General features: G+C 32.8%; 2 protein-coding genes across 2 annotated transcripts in view; both read left to right on the top strand.

The window, feature by feature from the left end:
• The window catches only part of LOC132605876 (metallothionein-like protein type 2), a 71,534-nt gene that overhangs the window by 12,667 nt on the left and 38,622 nt on the right, over positions 1–20,245 (top strand). The window lies entirely within an intron of this gene.
• LOC132605878 (metallothionein-like protein type 2) lies at positions 6,071–7,930 on the top strand. Its single transcript, XM_060319142.1, has 3 exons — positions 6,071–6,208; positions 6,891–6,962; positions 7,592–7,930. The coding sequence occupies exons 1-3, from the start codon at positions 6,147–6,149 to the stop codon at positions 7,686–7,688; spliced, it is 231 nt and encodes a 76-aa protein (XP_060175125.1). The 5' UTR covers positions 6,071–6,146; the 3' UTR covers positions 7,689–7,930.

The raw sequence follows: 20,245 nt of genomic DNA, 5'->3' as shown, positions 1-20,245 counted from the left end.
TTTGGGTGATTTATAAACCCTAGCCAAGTAAGAAGACAAGTGGAGGAAGGTAAGGTTCAATCTTCTTTTATAAATGTTATGGATGGTTTATGCATGTTGTTGTATGTAGAAATGGATGGAATTCATGAAATATGTATGTGTATGTTTGTGGCCGTGTGAGTGGTTGTTTGTGTAGAAATGATGAATTAATTTTATTTAGTATTTTGATTGTTGTAGTTGTGAATTTTATGATGAAAATGAAGGTTTGATGAATTGAAGTGAATTTGGAGTCATTGTGGGGTTGTTGAAGAAGTTAGTGTGACATTGGTATGGTTTCTTATATTTGAGGGAATGATATTGCTAATGTGTAGGTTGTAAATATAATTCATGAATTTGGAAGTGAGACATGTGTTTGGAAGATTGTAAGTTGAATTGTTGTGATTGAATTTGAAAGAAGGGAATAGGTTGTTATTGTTCTTGTTGAATTTGGAAGGTGTCGGGTGAAGTAGTATGTTGATTGAGTCGTTTTGAATGTTATGTGAATTGAATTGAATATAAATGAAATGTCGTTAAATTGTATGACAAAGGTTGTTAATGTTAGAATGCGTCTTGAATTGATTGTTGATGTTGTTGGTATGATTGGTGGTATTGTTGTTGATAGTTTGGCCGAGTTGAATTCTCGGATTGTTGATTGATGATTTGGGCCGAGTTAGATTCTCGGGGATGGTGTATTTACAGGGGAGGTGCTGCCGAAACTTCGGCAGATCATAAGTGAATTTATTTGAAAAACTAAGACAAGTGTGTGTGACGATGAATCTAATGATTATGTGAATCTTCTTGGATGTAGACTAGCGATAGCGAGCTTGGACAATTAAGCGTAGCTAATAGGACGTAGAGCAGGTATGTAAGGCTTACCCTTTTCTTTCTTTGGCATGATCTTTATGAAACGAGCAAATGACGTGTATGTAAGATTTCAAGGAAATTCCTATTCTTGGAGCCACTAGGATGGCTAATATTCTTGACTTCCATAAGTTGTATCATATGGTTTTGATGCGTATCTATGATGTCCGAGGTTTGTTTGATATGTCTCCAAATGACATTCGAAAGAAAATTGATATGACTAAAGTTTTGATCTTCAAATGCTAACACGATCAATCATTCCATTGAGTCTTTGATATATATTTTGATATGTACATATGGTTCCAAAAGATATATTTGATTTGATCCATAACGATATCCGAAAGGCGCCTAACACGATTGTTGCCTTGATTTTCCAAAAATGGCTTTTGAAATGTTCGTAGAAAGTTCTGTACTTCAAACGCTCATAACTTTCTCATACTAACTCGGATTGACTTGAAACGTGTGTATGACTCTCAAGTGTCGATTTATGTACATACCCATCGAGTCTTGAAAATTGGTTCTATGTGCATATGTATATGATTTGGCGCCTTACGAGATTTGTGATCTTATTCTACGTTCTCTTAATGTTATCCTTCGTTGATAGTCTCATCTTATAATAATTGTTCCTTCAAGGTGAGACAAAGTCGGGATGATTATTCCATAATATAATCGGAGGTTACCGACCTTACGTCACTCCGATAGATACATGACTTTCTTTGGGCTCTCATGCATGCTGCTTATATGATATATGTATATGCATATGGGGAATATGGGGAAAAAGGGACATATGTTGCGCTATAGACGCATTGCCACCTAAGCAGTTGGCGTAACTTATCATCTCGGACGCGGGACATATGTGGGGGAGCCGACGTTGTTCGGCGCTATGATATGTTCTATTTTCTGTATATGTGAACAAGAGATATTTCTTTTTGAAAAAGGCTAAGCATGCATGGCAACTGCCTAAGAGGCGCTCATATGTACAGGTTACTCTCTTATCTCACTATATGCTCTATGATCCCATTACATCATTATTCATACTTTATGCTCCTCGTTATGCTACTTTTCATGCCTTATATACTTAGTACATTGCTCGTACTGACCCCCTTTCTTCGGGGGCTGCGTTTCATGCCGCGCAGGTACACCCAGATGAGTAGAAGCCATTATAGAAGATGTTCCAGCGAAGTTGGCAAGCTCCATTTGGACCTGGAGTGTTGCCGAGTTAGAGTACTATGCTATGATGTCTTGGTTGAAGTTAGAGACTTTGCAGACAGAGTCATGGGTATAGAGTGTCGGTATTGTAAACGGCTCCACCAGCCGATATGTCATTTTATGTTATGTTATAAAGTTCATGTGATTACAGATTCTACTTGATTTGAGTACGATGAAAGAAAAGTGTCTGAAAGCTTACTATGTATTTCATTCTTAATTGATTTAAGAGTCCAAAGATATTATGCATGTAATATGAGTCAGCGGGTTCGCTCGGCTCCGAATATGGGGTCGGGTGCCTATTACACCCTAGTAAGATCGGGGTGAGACAAATAGTAAAAACTATGCAGGTTGGCTTTCCCCGAATGCAAGTTGATGTTGAAGGAAAGAAAAAATTGTTAGTAGTATTGATTTGTTTCCCTTTTAGTACTATTGATTTCAACCATGTTTTAGTTGAATTGTTAGTAGTATTGATTTCAACCATGTTATATTTTGGTTGTTTACTAAATATTTGATAGTTTTTTCTGTTGAATTCGAGATTTAAGTTGGTTGCTAATTTTACCTTCTAATTTCAGAATCAATATCAACATTCAAAAGCGGAGTTTCTTCGTACTCAGCCACCCAACACACAACTGACAGAAGAACAAATGGAGGAAAGGTGGCTTGGGAGTGTTGGTGGTCCCACTAGATTTGGCACAGCTTATGGAATGCCACACCGTGCATTTCGTCAATACAGGTCGCCCCTGGAAGGCCTATATTCTTCCAATACCGAGTCATTCGATAGAGTGAGTGCTATGACCATGGAGCAAAAGATTGCTGAGCTATCTAGCCAGCTACAGGCCTCAGAGGAAAGAGAGAGGCGGAGGGACCTGCAGTTTGACGGTATGAGGGCCCAATTAGACGCATTACTTGCTTCGAGGGGGATTCCCTCGTGTCCTGATGATGCTCGTAACCCCCATACTCAATTAGTGGTGCGGAAGATGATGGGACTCACGTGTCAAACACACAAAGGCATGTTTGAACGTTAATGTTGTGGTGGATTTGTGGATTGTGTAAGTGTTTTGTGGATGTTTGCGAGGGGTGAAGTAGTCTAATGTTGTAGACTAACTTAGTGTAGATCTACTAGTTTAATGTTTTGTGGATGTTTGCAAAGGTTGAAGTAGTTTAATGTTGTGTAGATGCTTGCGAATGTTGACGTAGCTTAATGTCTCTTCGGAATGTTTGAATGACGTTTTGATTCAACTTTGAAGTAGTTTCGAATTGAATTTGATGTATTGTTGGTTGTATTATATGTGTTTGTTGAAGTAGCTTAATGTTTTATGTTTTTTAGTAGTTTGGTGAATTGTTGGCAGCTATTTGAGCTGGTTTTAGTTGAATATAAAATTGTTTTCATCTTGACAAGGGGGCAGCTGGAATAGCAGCTGGATCCTACTAATTTTTTTGTAGAATACCGACCTCATGAGGTCGGTTTTATGCATAATATTCCCAGAAACTGCAAATTACCGACCTCATGAGGTCGGTTTTATGCAAAATTATCTAGAAATTGCAAATTACCGACCTCATGAGGTCGGTTTTCTGAAAAAAATTTCCCAAAAATTACAAATTACCGACCTCATGAGGTTGGGTTTCTGCAAATATTTTGAAAAAATTATAAAATATCGATCTCACGACGACGGAAATCTAAAATAATACATTATATATTCATATAAATTACCGACCTCCTCATATCATTATATTATTAATATAATTTACTGACCTAATGAGGTCAGTACTTTATTTAATTAATACCCGACTAAAAAAACTTTACCGACCTCATGAGGTCGGTAATATTTCCGACCCACTATTTTCCGACCTGATTTTGAGGTCGTTTTTTGCCCAAAACCGACCTCATGAGGTCAGAAATTGTCATTTTTTTAGGTCGGAAAATCCTATTTTTTTAGTAGTGTTTGTTATTTTTTGTCTTATACCAAACTACCATTATATATCTGTGGTTCTTTCTTCTTTTGTTGGTTTTATATATTTCAAAACAATTATTGCGTGAAGAAAAAGAAAGAAATATACATATTCTCTTCATGCCCTTTTATTTTTTAAAATATATTTAACATTGTTGATTGTTGTAACTCTAGAGTTATTTGTGGACAATCATATAACTTAATGATGAGTATATACTACTTTTGAAAAAATTGAGTAAGCTTTAATTAAGAGGAATAAATAAATAATTATTTTCACTTCAATTTGTTAGTTCATATACACACACAATAAACTCATTAAATTTTATAGACATTTGAATATCCAATTATTTAACGATTTTTAAAATGGTTGGAGGATTTGAGATGTGGATAATTATCACTTTCTTATACTTTTATTCTCGCACCTTCTAAGAGCATACACAATTTTAATGTTGATGCAAGATTTTTTGATTTTTTGATATATATATATATATTTTTTACAAACTCTCTCCCCACCAAAATCATTTAGTAAAGAACAAAAAAGAGAAAATGTTAACATTGAAATTACGATAAAATTTGTAGATACTATCTTCATTTTTAGAGGCTCTATTCTTTTCAAAGAAGAATTAATTTAGGTTTATTGCAACATCAATTTTAGTATTCTTTCAAGTAAAAAGTTTCATTAAAAAAAAAAACAGAAATGCAAATAAAATACATATTTGTTAACATAATCTAATTAAGACAAGTTTTTTCTTATATAACCGCGCGACACGCGGATTTATTTACTAGTTACATTAATAATGAAAAAAGCTTTTAGTGTAGTTTGAAAGCTAAACTCATCGCAATTTAACCCTTATTATAATTCTGAAAATTTAATGTTTCATCACCGTTTTGTATACTTTTTATTTACTTGTTTATACTTCATTTTTTTTGAAAGGTATAAATCATTATTCTATTTAGTAAAATATGGTGGCAAACAATTATCAAATAATTAGTGGTCAATTTTTTTTGGGGTTTAATCGTCCGACATTCCAAACTTATTGCCAAACTAATCTGAATTCATGCCGCGTGAAATTCATAAAAACTAAACGCTCTCTATCAAAGATTTCTTCATTCTAAGGAACTCAAACACGAGACCACCCTTTCGGTCAATTATCGCTCTGAGGTGAGCAATGATGCAGGATGTCCATCAAATGACGAGACGGACTAGGTAGTAGAAGCTAATTCTTATGGAGATAAATATTGAACAAAGCTAGTCTTTTTCTTTACGGCATAAACAAAAAATAAACAATCAAATAAAACAAATAAGAGTTTGAATTTCGTAACACAAGTTTAAATTAAAGCAACTCGCGAATTTAATTTCTAAAGTTGTTGTTCGGTTTTTTTCCTAAGCAAGGACGGACCAAAACAAACATCGTCATCGTCATTGTCATCACCAGCCCTTGATAGGCTGATAGCAATTTCTTAGCCTTGAAGGAAAATATTTTTCTAGGACATCATTTTCGGATATACGACTAGGTATAAAGTGACTTATTGTACGATGTGTAAAATATTGTATGACAATAATGTTTTGTTGATATCTTTTATATATATATATATATATGACACGACAATCTTACCAGCTTCCTTGTGATATTTGACCATTAATTTTATTATGCCCAAGCCTGTATATCGGGGACTTAAAATCTATGATGAAATTTCTTTCTTTTCAATAGCTCTTTTAGAATCCTAAAGACCTAAACTTTGTATTGTGTCACATACCGTCACATAATAATAAGAGAGAAACGAGTGGAGTAAGACATAAGTTTCTCTCTGGACTGACATACTTAAAATGTAAAAATATAACATGCTTAGTCAATCTGTAGAGAAGCAAGCTTAATGCCTTCTTATCTAAAAACATTATACATTTCAGACGTTATTCACTAGACCATACAAATATCACATTATTGGTCCACGTGTCAAACATAAAAATGACCAATTCTCTCTTCCTTCTCCTATAAAAAGCCTAGTATTTCTTCTTTCAGCAAGACAAATATCACTTGCTTTAATTTACTAATCACTCAATTTCTCAACTTCTCGTATTACTACTAAGTCTTTCAAATTCAAACAAAAATGTCTTGCAACGGAGGAAACTGTGGCTGTGGTTCTGGCTGCAGTTGCGGCAATGGTGGAGGGTAAGCCATAGATAATATTTATGTTAGTATTTAGAGTAAATGATCAAAACACATAACTGTTATCTTTTTGCGAGTTTCAGTTCCCTTTTCTACCTGAACTATCACAAGCTATCCATTTCCTACATGAACTATCACCATATATGTATTATAAAACACATCTAGTTGAGTGGATGGTAATAGTTCAGTTAGAAAAAGGGAACAACTGATAGTTTGGGTATGAAACTTGTAAAAAAAAAAAAATAGTTCAAGTGTGTTTTGACCATTAACTCTAGTATTTATAAACACTAAAGCGTTTTGTATTTGCAAATATTAGTTTGGCTATCAGTATTAGTTGTAAATACACTAAAGTTCGGTATCTTGTAATACAGGTGAAATATTGGATAACTAATTTGAATAGTATTTCAAATGAAATAATAATTTTTCATCACAAATATTTACTGCTTTTTTAAAAAAAAAAAAAAACATTTCTAAACACAACTTTAAACTTTCAAATTTTTAGTTTAACTTCCATGTCAAACATATTTTTTTTCAATTTCAACTAATTTAATTACAGGATGCTGTGCATAGTATCACTACATAACCTAATAGTTATTTGAGAGTACACATAAATTAAGCGAATATCAAATGTACCCTTCATATTTACTCTGTATTTAGTACTCTCTCCATTTCAATTTACTTGAAGGTGCGGCATGTACCCTGATTTGGAGAGGTCCACTACCATTACCATCATCGAGGGAGTTACGCCTATGAAGAAGTAAGTGAAATTGCATAAAAGTATTTAGCGTTACATTTTAGGTTACTAGTTCCACTTTTTATGAATAATTATCTATAGTTATCTTTCAATTGATTTGATAGTGTCAAAATTCATTTTACACTGTCTGTCATATAAGTAAAACTCATAGAAGTTACTTGTGAATCTTTACGATAACTATTACTCTCTCCGTCTCAATTTATGTGATGGTATTTGACTGGACACAAAGTTCGAAAAAGAAAGAAACACTTTTAAAACTTATAGTCTAAAATACGTCTTTTACTTTGTGGCTATAAATAATCTCACTAAGAGTAAAACTGATACCTCAAAGTTAAATTGTTACTACTACTAAGTATAGACAGGTCTCATTCATTTTTAGACAGTCTGAAAAAAGAAAGAATGTTACATTAATAGGGACAAACGGAGTACTGTCCAACACTATTTAATAAGATGACAAAAATGGCGAAAAATTGAACTTGCAGCAAGATGTTAAACTACACTGATATAGTATAAAAGATCGTTACACTTTCAGTATATGAACTTAAATCCTTCATTTACTTTGGATTAGTCAAATGAGTAGTTTTTCAAGAGATCTATTGGTGATTAATGATTCTAAATGACTAAATTTGCAGCAAGGCAATGCTTGAGGGATCAGTTGAGAAAGCAACAGAAGGAGGGCATGGTTGCAAGTGTGGATCAAGCTGCCAATGTGACCCTTGCAACTGTTGAAGTTCTACTATAGTGCTGCACTATAAACATGAAAAAATAAATTGTGTTTCTGTATTAATTAAGTGTGTTATGTAAGATTGTGTAATTAAAGCTTTTGTATAATAATTCGAATAAGACCACAGCCATGTAATAGTGTTGAATGTTACTCTCATGGCTTTTCTGTTTGGTTGTTTAATTTGATGTTTGTCTGAAGGAGGCTGCTTATCTAAGCTGTAACACAAAAACCAACCAAAAGAATTCTATAATTAGTTCCGTCAATATCTACAAGTCATAAATGATATTACCAATCTAACAAAATCTTCAGATCACCAATCAGAATACGTTTTCCTCGAACGATCAATTAATTCAAATAATTAAATACATGGATTTCCAAAATGAAACCTTCTCCCAAAGTGAACCAAATGAAATCCATTCGACTTCAAATTTTGCAAGTAAGTCAAAATAATTATTACGAAGCTTCTGAAATAGACGACACACAAAACAGAGCATCGGTTCTCAAAATAACCGATTGGGTCGTTACATCAGCAACCACGACTCAAATTACAAGTCGACTCGAATTCTACTAACTCTAGTTGGTTCCCTAGATGATTTAGAGCGTGTCTTACAACACTTATAATGGTGTTTATATATGCAATATTAGGGCTTAGGGTTAGATTAACTAAGGGAAAATGACATAGGAGACATACATAAGACTCTTTATTACAAAGCATAACGATACTTTTCCTTATTTACAAAATATAACAAATCTTCATCTTTTATACTTTGCTTTTTTAAAAACAAAATTAGTTGATTTTTTTTAAAATATTTTAGTTGTTTCCTAAAATTATTTTCACTCAAGGCTTTAAGATTCACTCAATTTTTTGTGTATGAAAAATGTATGAATTGTGTAAATGTGAGTGAAATTTTAATACAATCTTCATATACACAAAATTGTGAGTGAAATTTTTAAGACTTGATTATTGTATGAAAGTTGTATACAATGTTGTTGTAGTTGTATTAAACAAAATTGTAATTAAAGGCTTCTTATTAATCACCAAAGTGCAGAATTACAAACTAGTAGCAGCTATACAGAGCATGCTAACATCTCAGTACACATCACAAAGGCAAACTAGAAACTAAAACTGTGAAGTACATTGTATATTTTAGGATTAGCTCTAACACTGCAACATACACAGTCTCATTTGCTATAGTTTTCAAGTTCTACTGTGTTTCTCAAATATTCTTTTCATTTCTGTCAATCCAGATGGCATATGTGACTTCAATGCAAACCCTTTTTAAGACTTGTGCTTTGATCCACTGTTGGTGTTGTTCCCAGTTGCTAGGAGTATTGTCAAGAACCAAATTATGAATCGTGCGGGCACCTACTCCATCCCACTTGGTAGGCGAACCCTTCCCTTTATTTAATCATTTTTAGTTATCACATGCAGATATGAAGTAATAAAGGCAATATCAATATCATAGATAATTACTGAGTGTGGAAATACAAGTGACACCCCAAGGATCTGGTCTATATCAGTACAAGAGCTACTACTCAATACACAAGTCTAAATCAATAAGTACAAATGTTTGAATATTCTCATACAAGACTCGTAACATGATAAGAAATATTGTCTGAAAAGTAAAAGACAGATACAATGAGGAATGGAAACACAGGTTGCAGATCTGGCAGTGGCACACCCTAAGTCTCCAATGGAACTGCCTCGGGGACCACTCACGATGTCCTGGCGTGGATCCTGTCTCAAACCCTACACCCCGAAAAGGAGTGTAGAAAGGTAGCATCAGTACAAACAACACGTAGTGAGTAAGCATCATAGGCCGACTAAGATTAGTTCACGTATATAAGCATAAAATCAACAAGATAAGCAGATAGGCACATAATAATCACTCAAGTTACAGAATATCACCAACCGAATCATAGCCTAAGGTGAAGCTTCTAAACCACCAGTCTTTCAAGTCTCAATAACTCTCGAACTAACACAATACCATCACAACAAAATCAATAGATCGTAACATATGCAATGTAATGAATGTATGTGATGGAAGTGGAATGAGATGCAGTGGCCAATGCAAGTAACTTGTCACACATACTAAAGGCATTGTTCGCACTATAATAATGACCCGCGGGGGACCATGGTGCCCATGTACCACTTTCTTTGGAACAGACCTCGGATCACGAGCCTATATACCTTCCGTTCCGAAACAAACCTCAGATCACGGATGCACATACCATCCGCTCCGGAACAAACCTCCGATTAAGGATTCTTATCATACTTTTCTCAAAAGTGCCACATCTTCTTTCAGAGTTGCCATAAGTCTTTCATCAATCATTTCCGAACCACTTCCATCATGTATGAGTGAATGAATGCAAAAATGCTAATTCAATGCCAATCAATATACTATGGAAGTCACAACACTGTAAGCCATATCAAGACTTATATAAATCAACTCAACCATAGAATGAATCATACAAACCATCTCAATCAACATAAAGAGTCTATATCAACCCTTTCCTTCCAAAACACAACAATTACTCCTCATGGTTCAATACATCAAGTAACGGCGACAAGCCCACATAATCAGAAGCCAGTAACAACCTAAGAGTATATCCAACCCAACATCGTGCCTGAAGAACTAATCATGCTTTTTTCCGTTAATTCTACTACATTTGCATTTCACTAATCAAAGTCTAACTAAAGTAAGTCGTAACCTTCCTCGATGCCGAACATGTGCCACGAAATAATCCACTTGAGCCTTGCCTTTCTTCTTCGGAGGCCCTCGAAATGATTAACGTCTATCAAGTACGAATTCTACGTTAGAATACGAATCTAAGATACATATAATGCCATAGTTTTACCCAAAAATGGACAAAAAATAGCCAAACCCGAGCCACAAGCAAAATTGTAATTTCATTAAAATATCGAGTTCAATATAGTCAAAATAGTACTCTACTAGTCTAGACGAGTCCAAGGATACCCATTGCCATACTTTAATTCGAAATCCAAAACAAACCTAAAAAAAGGTAACCTCGAGCCCGCAAGGGCAAAATGGGAATTATTTCAAAATTAGTTTACCCATATATTAATTAGTGTAGATCAGAAAAGCCACTCAAAATTCCATCATATTGACCTTCAAAATCATGATTTACCATTTTTAAACTTTTGGCTTCAAAACCCCAATTTCTACAATCCAAATACTGATATAAACGATGACCAACGAAAATAAACAGGTTAAAATACTAAAATAAATGTTAGATACTTACCCTCTCGTTTATAAGAGAACAACGCCGCGAAAATCATCTCAAACGGAGCTCTAGAACTCAAAATATGCTTAAAATACTAAAATGTTCGACCTGTCCATTTAAAACACTGTCCAGGTGATTTTTACTCATTGCCTTCGTGGGACACCATCGCCTTCTCAAAGAGCAATTTCTCTTGTTGATTGGTCAACCCAAAATTCCTTCTTCGCGTTCACGGAACTGCCTCGTGTTCCCTAAGAACAAAAGTTCGCACCAGAAACCAGCAGCAACAATTTGAAGTAAAATGTCTATATCTCACTCATACGACGATGAAATGCATGATTCTTGTTGCGATAGTTCCAAAATTACTATACAGATCTAACGGTACAATCGAAATACAAAACAAAAGTCGTTTACTCAATATGGTACCCTTTTTGCTCAAATCGACGTCGAAACCGAAAACAAACACCATACAATCCAAACTCATCTAAAACTCATCGGAATCTAACCAAAATCTGTGGACAAATCCAAAATCATACGAACTTGTTGGAACTTTCAAAACATCGACACATGGTCATCTTGACCTGATGTTGACCGTGTTCAACTCCAATTCTTTAACTTAGCTAGTTTCTCAATCAATGACCCAAATCACACCCGAACCCTTAGGGAACTAAACCTATGACCCCATTTAAGTAATAAATCACACTCCGGACCTTATAGAACTGTCGGAATTTGATTACGGGCATGTTGACCTAAAAGTCAACTTTTGGTCAACCATTTTTCACTTATTCAACTTAAAAACTTCTAAATTCCTCAAAATCAACCAAGACTCATACGACAAACTCGAGGACCGTTCCACTCATCCCCACAAGTCAAAAACACTACAACGACGCTGGGGAAAGGGTCAATAGGGGTAAAGTGTAAAATGCCTAAATGACCAAATGGGTCGTTACAAGTATAATGTTGCATTTGCATCCATTACCCAATTCTTGTCCACACTTTTCTTGCAAAATCACATTGAACAAATAGGTATTCCCTTGATTCTTCATGTAGTTGTATTAATTTTTCGGAAACCTGACATGAACTTTATACACGAAAAATGTGAATGAAATTCTAAGCCTTGAGTGAGATATACATATTTCATCCAGTTTTCATACACAACTTTTGAGCGAATTTTTTAAGTCTTGATCAAGATATACACATTTGATACATTTTTCATACACTAAATTTTAAGCGAAATTCTAAGCCTTGAGTGAGATATGCATATTTCATACAGTTCTCATACATAAAATTTTGGACTAATTTTTTAAGCCTTGTATACACATTTGATATATTTTTCATACACTGAATTTTGAGCGAACTTTTAAATCCTTGAGCGAGATATACACATTTCATACACTAAATTTTGAGCGAAAGTCTAAAGCCTTGAGCGAGATATACACATTTCATACACTAAATTTTGGGTGAACTTTTAAAGCCTTGAGCGAGATATACACATTTCATACATTTTTCATCCAATTTTCATACACAAAATTTTGAGCGTTTAAGCATTGAGGGAAAAAAATAATTGAAATTATTTTTAAAAAACAAATAATAATTTTTTTCGATTTTTTTTTTTAAACTTGAGCGAAAATTTTGTATATGTTTCTTAAGAATTCTATTGCTATGTTCTGTAACTGAAAAGTATCGTTATATTTCGTAAATAATTTTCTTATTTTGTATATATAGATTAATCACTCATTAACTAATGGGTCGTCTTACTTAGCTAGCACCCCTTATTGGTGTATTAGACCCACAAAATATTTTTACTAACACTTTACATAATTTTAAAAAATATATGGAGTATAACTTTTTAAGTGAAAGAAGAATTGTTATGCCCATGCTATAAAGAAACTTCTCTCTATTTTTATTGAGTAAGCTTTGACCGAACGAAGTCGCTAAAGGCAGGCATCCATCCTTCCATTTGATCAAAGGCATCAGAGCCGAAGTAATTCAAGGCTATTCCTTTCACACTGCTGACAAATTCCACCATCTACCCAGCTTGAATCTCGTTAAATCGCCACGACTTACTTACTCACGAAGTTCAAAATGAAAGGGGATGACCCTCCTTATAGCCTCAAGAAAAGAAAAGATACAACCTCTTAATAACAGTTCGGCCAGTCAAGTCTTTGTTCTTTTATTCTGAAATATGGGTGAAGTCTATTGTTATGATCTACCCTATTTACTTCAAATTTAAATTTAATGACTTTGATATTAACGAATCATTCAAGCTCCAATGGTTAGTGAAATAAATAAATTTCTACAAATACATAGAACTTTGAAAGGTTAAACACAAATGAAAAGTCTAAACATGGCATAAAATGAACATCTTACCTGTGTAGGACCCACTCCCCTTTCTTATAATTATTTATTATATATTTATATTTATATAAATAAACTATATATAAGTGTGGGTTTGGAGGTGGTTTCGTCGTCCACCTCCAACTCATGTAAAAAAAAAATGTGGACCCCATATTTTAAAAAATCAAGCAATATAAAAAAAAAACGTGGACTTCATATTAAAAGATCAAGCAATATCCATGTAATTCTCAAAGTGTCCTCCATTAAGTTAATAATGGTGATTAATTTTTCAAAAGTAGTTCTGAATATATTATTATCAAGCTTCATCTTTTAAAAGTTACTATTACAACTGATTACATTTTGTAGTTCCATGGGTGATATCTTACCTCACCAACTGTAATTTTATAATCAAATTAATTGAATATTATTACAACTGATAAAATAAATTGCTCGGATGTTTATTGCAGTAATGTTTAATATCATAAAAAGAAACTAAGATGGGTATTACATTCTCAAAAGGCATTTTCGAATGTCTTAAGTTTCTAATTATATAAGCATGAGTTTGGAGGTGATTTCGTCGTCCACCTCCAACTCATGTAAAAAAAAACGTGGACCCCATTTTTAAAAAATCAAGCAATATAAAAAAAAATGTGGATCCCATATTAAAAGATCAAGTAATATCCATGTAATTCTCAAAGTATCCCCCCATTAAGTCAATAATGATGACTAATTTTTTAAAAGTAGTTTTGAATATATTATTATCAAGCTTCATTTTTTAAAAGTTACTATTACAACTGATTACATTTTGTAGTTCCATGGGTGATATCTGCCTCACCAACTGTAATTCTATAATCAAATTAATTGAATATTGTTACAACTGATAAAATAAATTACTCGGATGTTTATTGCAGTACTGTTTAATATCATAAAAAGAAACTAAGATGGGTATTACATTCTCAAAAGACATTTTCCAATGTCTTAAGTTTCTAATTATATACGGAGCACCATAATAGCCAAAATAATTTATTAGTACATACTTATGATAGGTTAAGTAAAAACAAAAAAGGATAGAAATCTTATACTGCATCTATGCCCATGTTATATGACACAATATACATAATCACCATATGTATAAAAAGTTTCACGTTTTAGCTTAGGGGAATGGTAGTTCAAATGACGTTTCCGTATTTAGAAGTAATTACAAATTCAATAAGTTTTGAATTTCTGGTTCAAATTTGATTAACGCGTAGTTTAAAAAGTGTCTATTAGCCTTTTTATTAAATAAAGTCATATAAACTGAAACAAAGAAATAACATCATGGCACAAATTATTGAATCTGTGGTCCCAAAATTTTTATCTTTATATACGTGACTTTCCAAAAATATTGTAGAATATATCAATTCTTTTTATAATTGCATAAAAATAAAATTATAAATATATGTTGAATAAAATTATAAATATATGTTGGGCCCTGGCACGGGCTCTGGTATCTAGTCATAAGCTCTTTTTGCTGCTTTATTATAGCCTTTTGAATCTGCAATAGATGAAGATATAGTAGTCAGTACTAATAATCTCGTGGAGCATAAACAGAAAAATTAGAACTAAAACACGATAAAATTATTGATCAATGGATAAATCGAAAGTCATAGCATAACACATATTTAAAACTCATAAAATTACAAATCAAGCAAACAATTAATTGTTAATTTCTTCGAGTAAGCAAAAGGCGCAATTTACCGATAAACCTATAAAATTTTAATAACAAAAATACAAAATTTTAACAAATCAAAGAAACACCAAAATGAGCCAGACTTTTGCATTTATAGGCCAAGTCCAGATGTATAAAAATTTCTACATCAAGAATTTTTCATATTTCATCTTCTGATAAATAAAATTTCTCCATCAGTAGCACTTTTGCTATCCCCTGAACTCTCTTTATATACCACTCACTTGAGTATATTTTCTTTCCAATTCAAAAGTTTAACCACACAATGAAAACTTGAAATTTTCTTTCCAATCAAGAGTTTGAATAAGATTTGATTTACTTTATTTTTCATTCAAAAGTTTTAAACAGTAGCAATTTAAGGATATATCTCCATAGAAGATTTTTAACTTTTACAAAATAATTATATTTAAAATTTTGTCCTAAGATGTCTTAGTTTTGTCATTTTACGCCACTTGACTTAATATTAAGCTCGACTACTCTCCTTTTATATATATATATATATATAGGCTTAATATTAAGCTAGACTACTCTCCTTTTATATATATATATATATATATAGATGTGTATAAGAACTATTTGTTGATCATTTGTATACATATACTGTATTCAAATAGTGTATATCACGTTAAATGAGAGAGAAAAAATATTCATCCCTACTATATAGCCACCTCTTTGCTTAATTACCATTAAATAAGGGATAAAAAATATTCATCCCTGTTACTTAGCCACCTCTTTAGATATGTATACCTACACGTTAAATAAAGGAAAAAATAATTGTATCCCTGTTATTAAGGAGCCTCTTTACTTAATTGGCTACTTAGTGCCAATACTTTTATGGTTGAATTATGCTCCCACGTTTTTTGGTTAAAGTTATGCCAAATCTATCTAACTCTTGTACCAAAACGTCAATTTTTCTTCTGCCTAGTTTTATAAAGTAAAGCTTTGAAGATTGTTATGATCTACCCCATTTAACCTCATATTTTAAATACAAGATTTTGATAATAGGGAATTATTAAGCTCAAAGGTTGCGAAATAAATAAATTTCTAAATACAAATAAAAGTTTGGAAGGTAAAACGAAAATGGAGAATCTAAACATGGCATAAAAAATGAACATAAAATTTAATCAAATTAATGATAATTTAGATCTTTACATCATCTACTTAATGAACAATATTCTCTCACACATTACTGCACACAATTAGTTTGAGATATAGTCACATTTCATTGAATTTCACCCTTGTAAAACTACTACAAATCCAGCCATCAAAAGGGGGAAACAAGCAAAAACAAGAAAATGGTTACATATTCTTCTTCTTCTTCCTTTGGCTCAACACTAGTCTTATGCGTAATTATTGCTTCCTTAATGAAACCAAGTACAAGTAACCCCTTGGCGAAAGTGTGCATCAAAACCAAGAATCCAAGGTTTTGCTTGCAAGTCTTTGGCCTAAATCCTCATAGGAGTCCTTATGAGTTGACACAAGAGGCCATCGACTTAGCATTGGCAAACGCATTCGAGACAACCAAAAAGATTCACGCGTTTCTAGATCAGACAAAAGACCATAACTTAAAAGCGATATATAGGCAATGTTTGGATTATTACCAACATTCCATTGATGCTTTAAGAGGTGCGGAGGAGCACTTTCTGAAGGATGGTCTATACAGTGCCGTGAACGCTGTAGGAAACAGAGCCCAGTTAGATGCTTTTCAATGCTAGAATGAGTTTCAAAGAGAAATAGGTTATATTTATTACTCCACTCTTACAAAGGACAACAAGAATTTGGGGAGTTTTGGTAGTATTGTTGTGTCTGCTGTAGATCTATCTTCTATATAATTCGACATAAGTAAAAAAGTAGTACATAACAAAAGTCATGTGTTAGAGCAAGAATGCCAATAATGGGAAAACAATTCTTTACATTAGTGTTTTTCATAAATTTCATGGGAAATTATTATTTTTGTTCTTTATCTTTTTGTTTTCTTTATCCATAGTAATTTTTAAAAAAAAATTAACCATATGAGATAGGGGTGGATGTATAATAAAAGTCACAGGTTCAGACAATCTATCCAATTGTTTTGGCTCAAACGTTATCCAATTATATATAAACAATATAATTATTTTGGCAAAGATTGTTTCCGCTAATTATGTGACAAGAAATCTCCCTACCTTAGGATTATTAGAGTTACTGACCATTGTTGTCGACTTGCCGGCTATAGCTTCACTCTTAGAGAGGTAAGTAAATGATAATTCATCGATTTGGAGCTAATTCGTTTCAAGTTTACATTTAAGCGACTAAAAATTACTTTTAAACACGTACATTAAGTTCACATGCATATAAATCGAGCTAGTTTTCATTTTCATCAAAACTTTGTATTGATATAAAACAAATGGAGAGATGATTGGTGTGTATATATACGCAACGAAAATACTTTGTAATAATCTAATGTTATATACTGATTGATAAATAATATTCAATATATTGCTTCAAATTGCGTATGATATATGAGCTAGTATGTCCATCTTGTCATTGAGCCAATCGGATAAATGAAATTTTAAATAAATTTACTATTGCACTCAATACATAAATGTGTATTCTTTTTGTAACTAATCAATGTAGTAATCACCTTGTGAAAATATAATTACTGCAAAAAACTATCTCATCTTGGCATTGTTATTACTATATGTATTGTACATGTAAGTATGCATTTCGATACGATAAATAGTATTTCGTTATTTTCTTATCTATCCATACCAAATGTTGAAATTTTAAAAGTTTAAATCAAATACGGCATGTACTGGACACTGAAATACCTGAATCGAAATTTCAAGCTGTAAAATTTCAATTTGATAATTTACTATACACCAAAGTACACACACCCTTATGCTCTACTAATCCTACTGGACCAAGTTTGCAATAAAACTAAACATTTGTCAACTAGGCCAAGTTTATTGTCATTCCTTTGTCTTAGTTAGCCAATGCATTTCTGAGTTATATTTTTTCCTTAACGTACCAAATTAAATAGACGAATACAATAAAACATATAATCATAGACTCTTAATGACAAAGGCAAACTACGCTGAGTCCTTTCTTTTTCTTCCTTTATGAAGTATACGCTAGTTCAGAGACCAGCAACCACAACTCGAATTACTGATCGACTCGAGTTTTACTAACCCTAGTCGTTTTCTAGACAATTTAGAGTGTGTCTTTTAACACCTATAATGGTGTTTATATAGACAATATTAGGGCTTAGGGTTAGATTAACTAATAGTGCACCTTACTTAACTAGACTCTTTATGTGTGTAGTAGGCCCAAAAAATATTTTTACTAACACTTTAAATTTTTATTTTTTTTAAATATATAACTTTTTAAGCGATTGAAAAATTGTTTTATGCCGATCCTATAAAGGTAAAAAAAATTGCACGGTTTACCCTTCAAATGAACTGGTCTTTATTTTTTTCCCTTCAAATGAATTGATCTTTAATTTATGCCCTTCAAACTCGAACTTATGCTTAGCAGAGCATAAATTCTAAAGGAAGCTGATATGATTTGTGTATATTATGATGTGTAATTTATGTCTCTGTAGGCATGAGTTCGATTTTGAAGGGAAAAAAAATTAAAGACCAACCCATTAGAAGGGAAAAAATTAAAGACCAACACAAAATAGGGACAAAAGTGCAAACGACCCAAGTAAAGATTCATTCAAGCTCCAAGGTTACTGAAATAAATAAATTTCTATAAACACATAGAACTTTGAAAGGTTAATCACAAATGAAAAGTCTAAACATGGCATAAAATGAACCTGTGTTGAACCCCCCCCCTACCCCTCCCCCCCCCCCTCCCTCCTTCTTGTAATTATTTCTGTATTTCATTTAAAATTGCGTTATGCCTATGCTATAAAGAAACTTCTGTCTAGTTTTATAAGGTAAAGCTTTGAAGATTGTTATGATCTATCCCATATTACGTCAAATTTTAAATAGAAGATTTTGATAGTTGGGAGTTATTCAAGCACAAAAGGTTGTTAAAATAAATAAATTTCTAACTACACATAAAATTTTGGAAGGTAAAATGAAATGGAGAATCTAAACATGGCATAAAAAATGAACACATATAGTCATTTTACATCATCTAATTAATGAACAATATTCTACCATACATATAGTCAAATTGATGATGATTTAGATTTTACATTATCTACTTAATGAACAATCCTCTCTCACACATTACTTCACACAATCATCTTGAGATATAGTCACATTTACATTGAATTGCACCCATAAACTATTACAAATCAAAGGGGGGAAACCAGCAAAAACAAGACAATGGTAACATCATCTTCTTCTTCTTCCTTTGGTTCAAAACTAGTCTTATGCCTAATTGTTTCTTCCTTAATGACACCAAGTCTAAGTAACCCCTTGTCCCAAGTGTGCATCAAATCCAAGAATCCAAGGTTTTGCTTGCAAGTTTTTGGCCTAAATCCTCATAGGAGTCCTTATGAGTTGACACAAGAGGCCCTCAACTTAGCACTGACAAACGCCTCCGAGACAACAAAAAAGATTCACACCTTTCTCAATCAGACAAAAAATGATAGCAAGAAAGTGATATATTATTTCTGTTTGAATTATTATCAATCTGCCAATATTGTTTTAAGAGAGGCGAAGGAGTATTATTTGAAGGAAGGTCCATATAGTAACATTGTCGCAACAGGAAAATTAGTTCAGGAGGCTAGTTTTCATTGCGAGAATGAATTTCAAAAAATGATAGGTTATGTTGATGTCTCTACTCTTACAAAGGACAATGAGAACTTGGGGATTTTTGGAAGTATTATTGTGGCTGCGGCAGACCTTCTATCTAATTCGACATCGGTAAAAAAGTAGTACGTAATGAAAGTCATGCATTAGGGAAAGAATTCCAATAATGGAAAAACGATTTGTTACATTAGTTTTTCTGTTATAAATATTATTTAATTATAGATGTTTATCTTTAGGAGAAACTTTAGGGTTTGTGACTTTGGCACCAAGTTAACTTTCTCCTATAAATAGAGATGTTTTCTTCATTGTATTGAATCCCTAACAAGAGAAATAAAAGAATTCCCCTCTTTCCTCTTTGTCTACAATATTGTTCTTGCTTGCTTTATAATTTTATAACACGTTATCAGCACGAGTCTCTAATTATTTAGTGGAGCTTGATTTTTATTCTTCACAAAAACCAGAACTCCATTGGTTCACGACGGTCCGCGTCAAGAGCTGATCGTGTATGGTT

The sequence above is a fragment of the Lycium barbarum genome, chromosome 8 (assembly GCF_019175385.1).
Source record: "Lycium barbarum isolate Lr01 chromosome 8, ASM1917538v2, whole genome shotgun sequence".
In the NCBI taxonomy this organism is placed as follows: Eukaryota; Viridiplantae; Streptophyta; class Magnoliopsida; order Solanales; family Solanaceae; genus Lycium; species Lycium barbarum.
The sequence above is the reverse complement of the archived record's forward strand: the minus strand, read 5'-3'. Positions and strand labels throughout refer to the sequence as shown.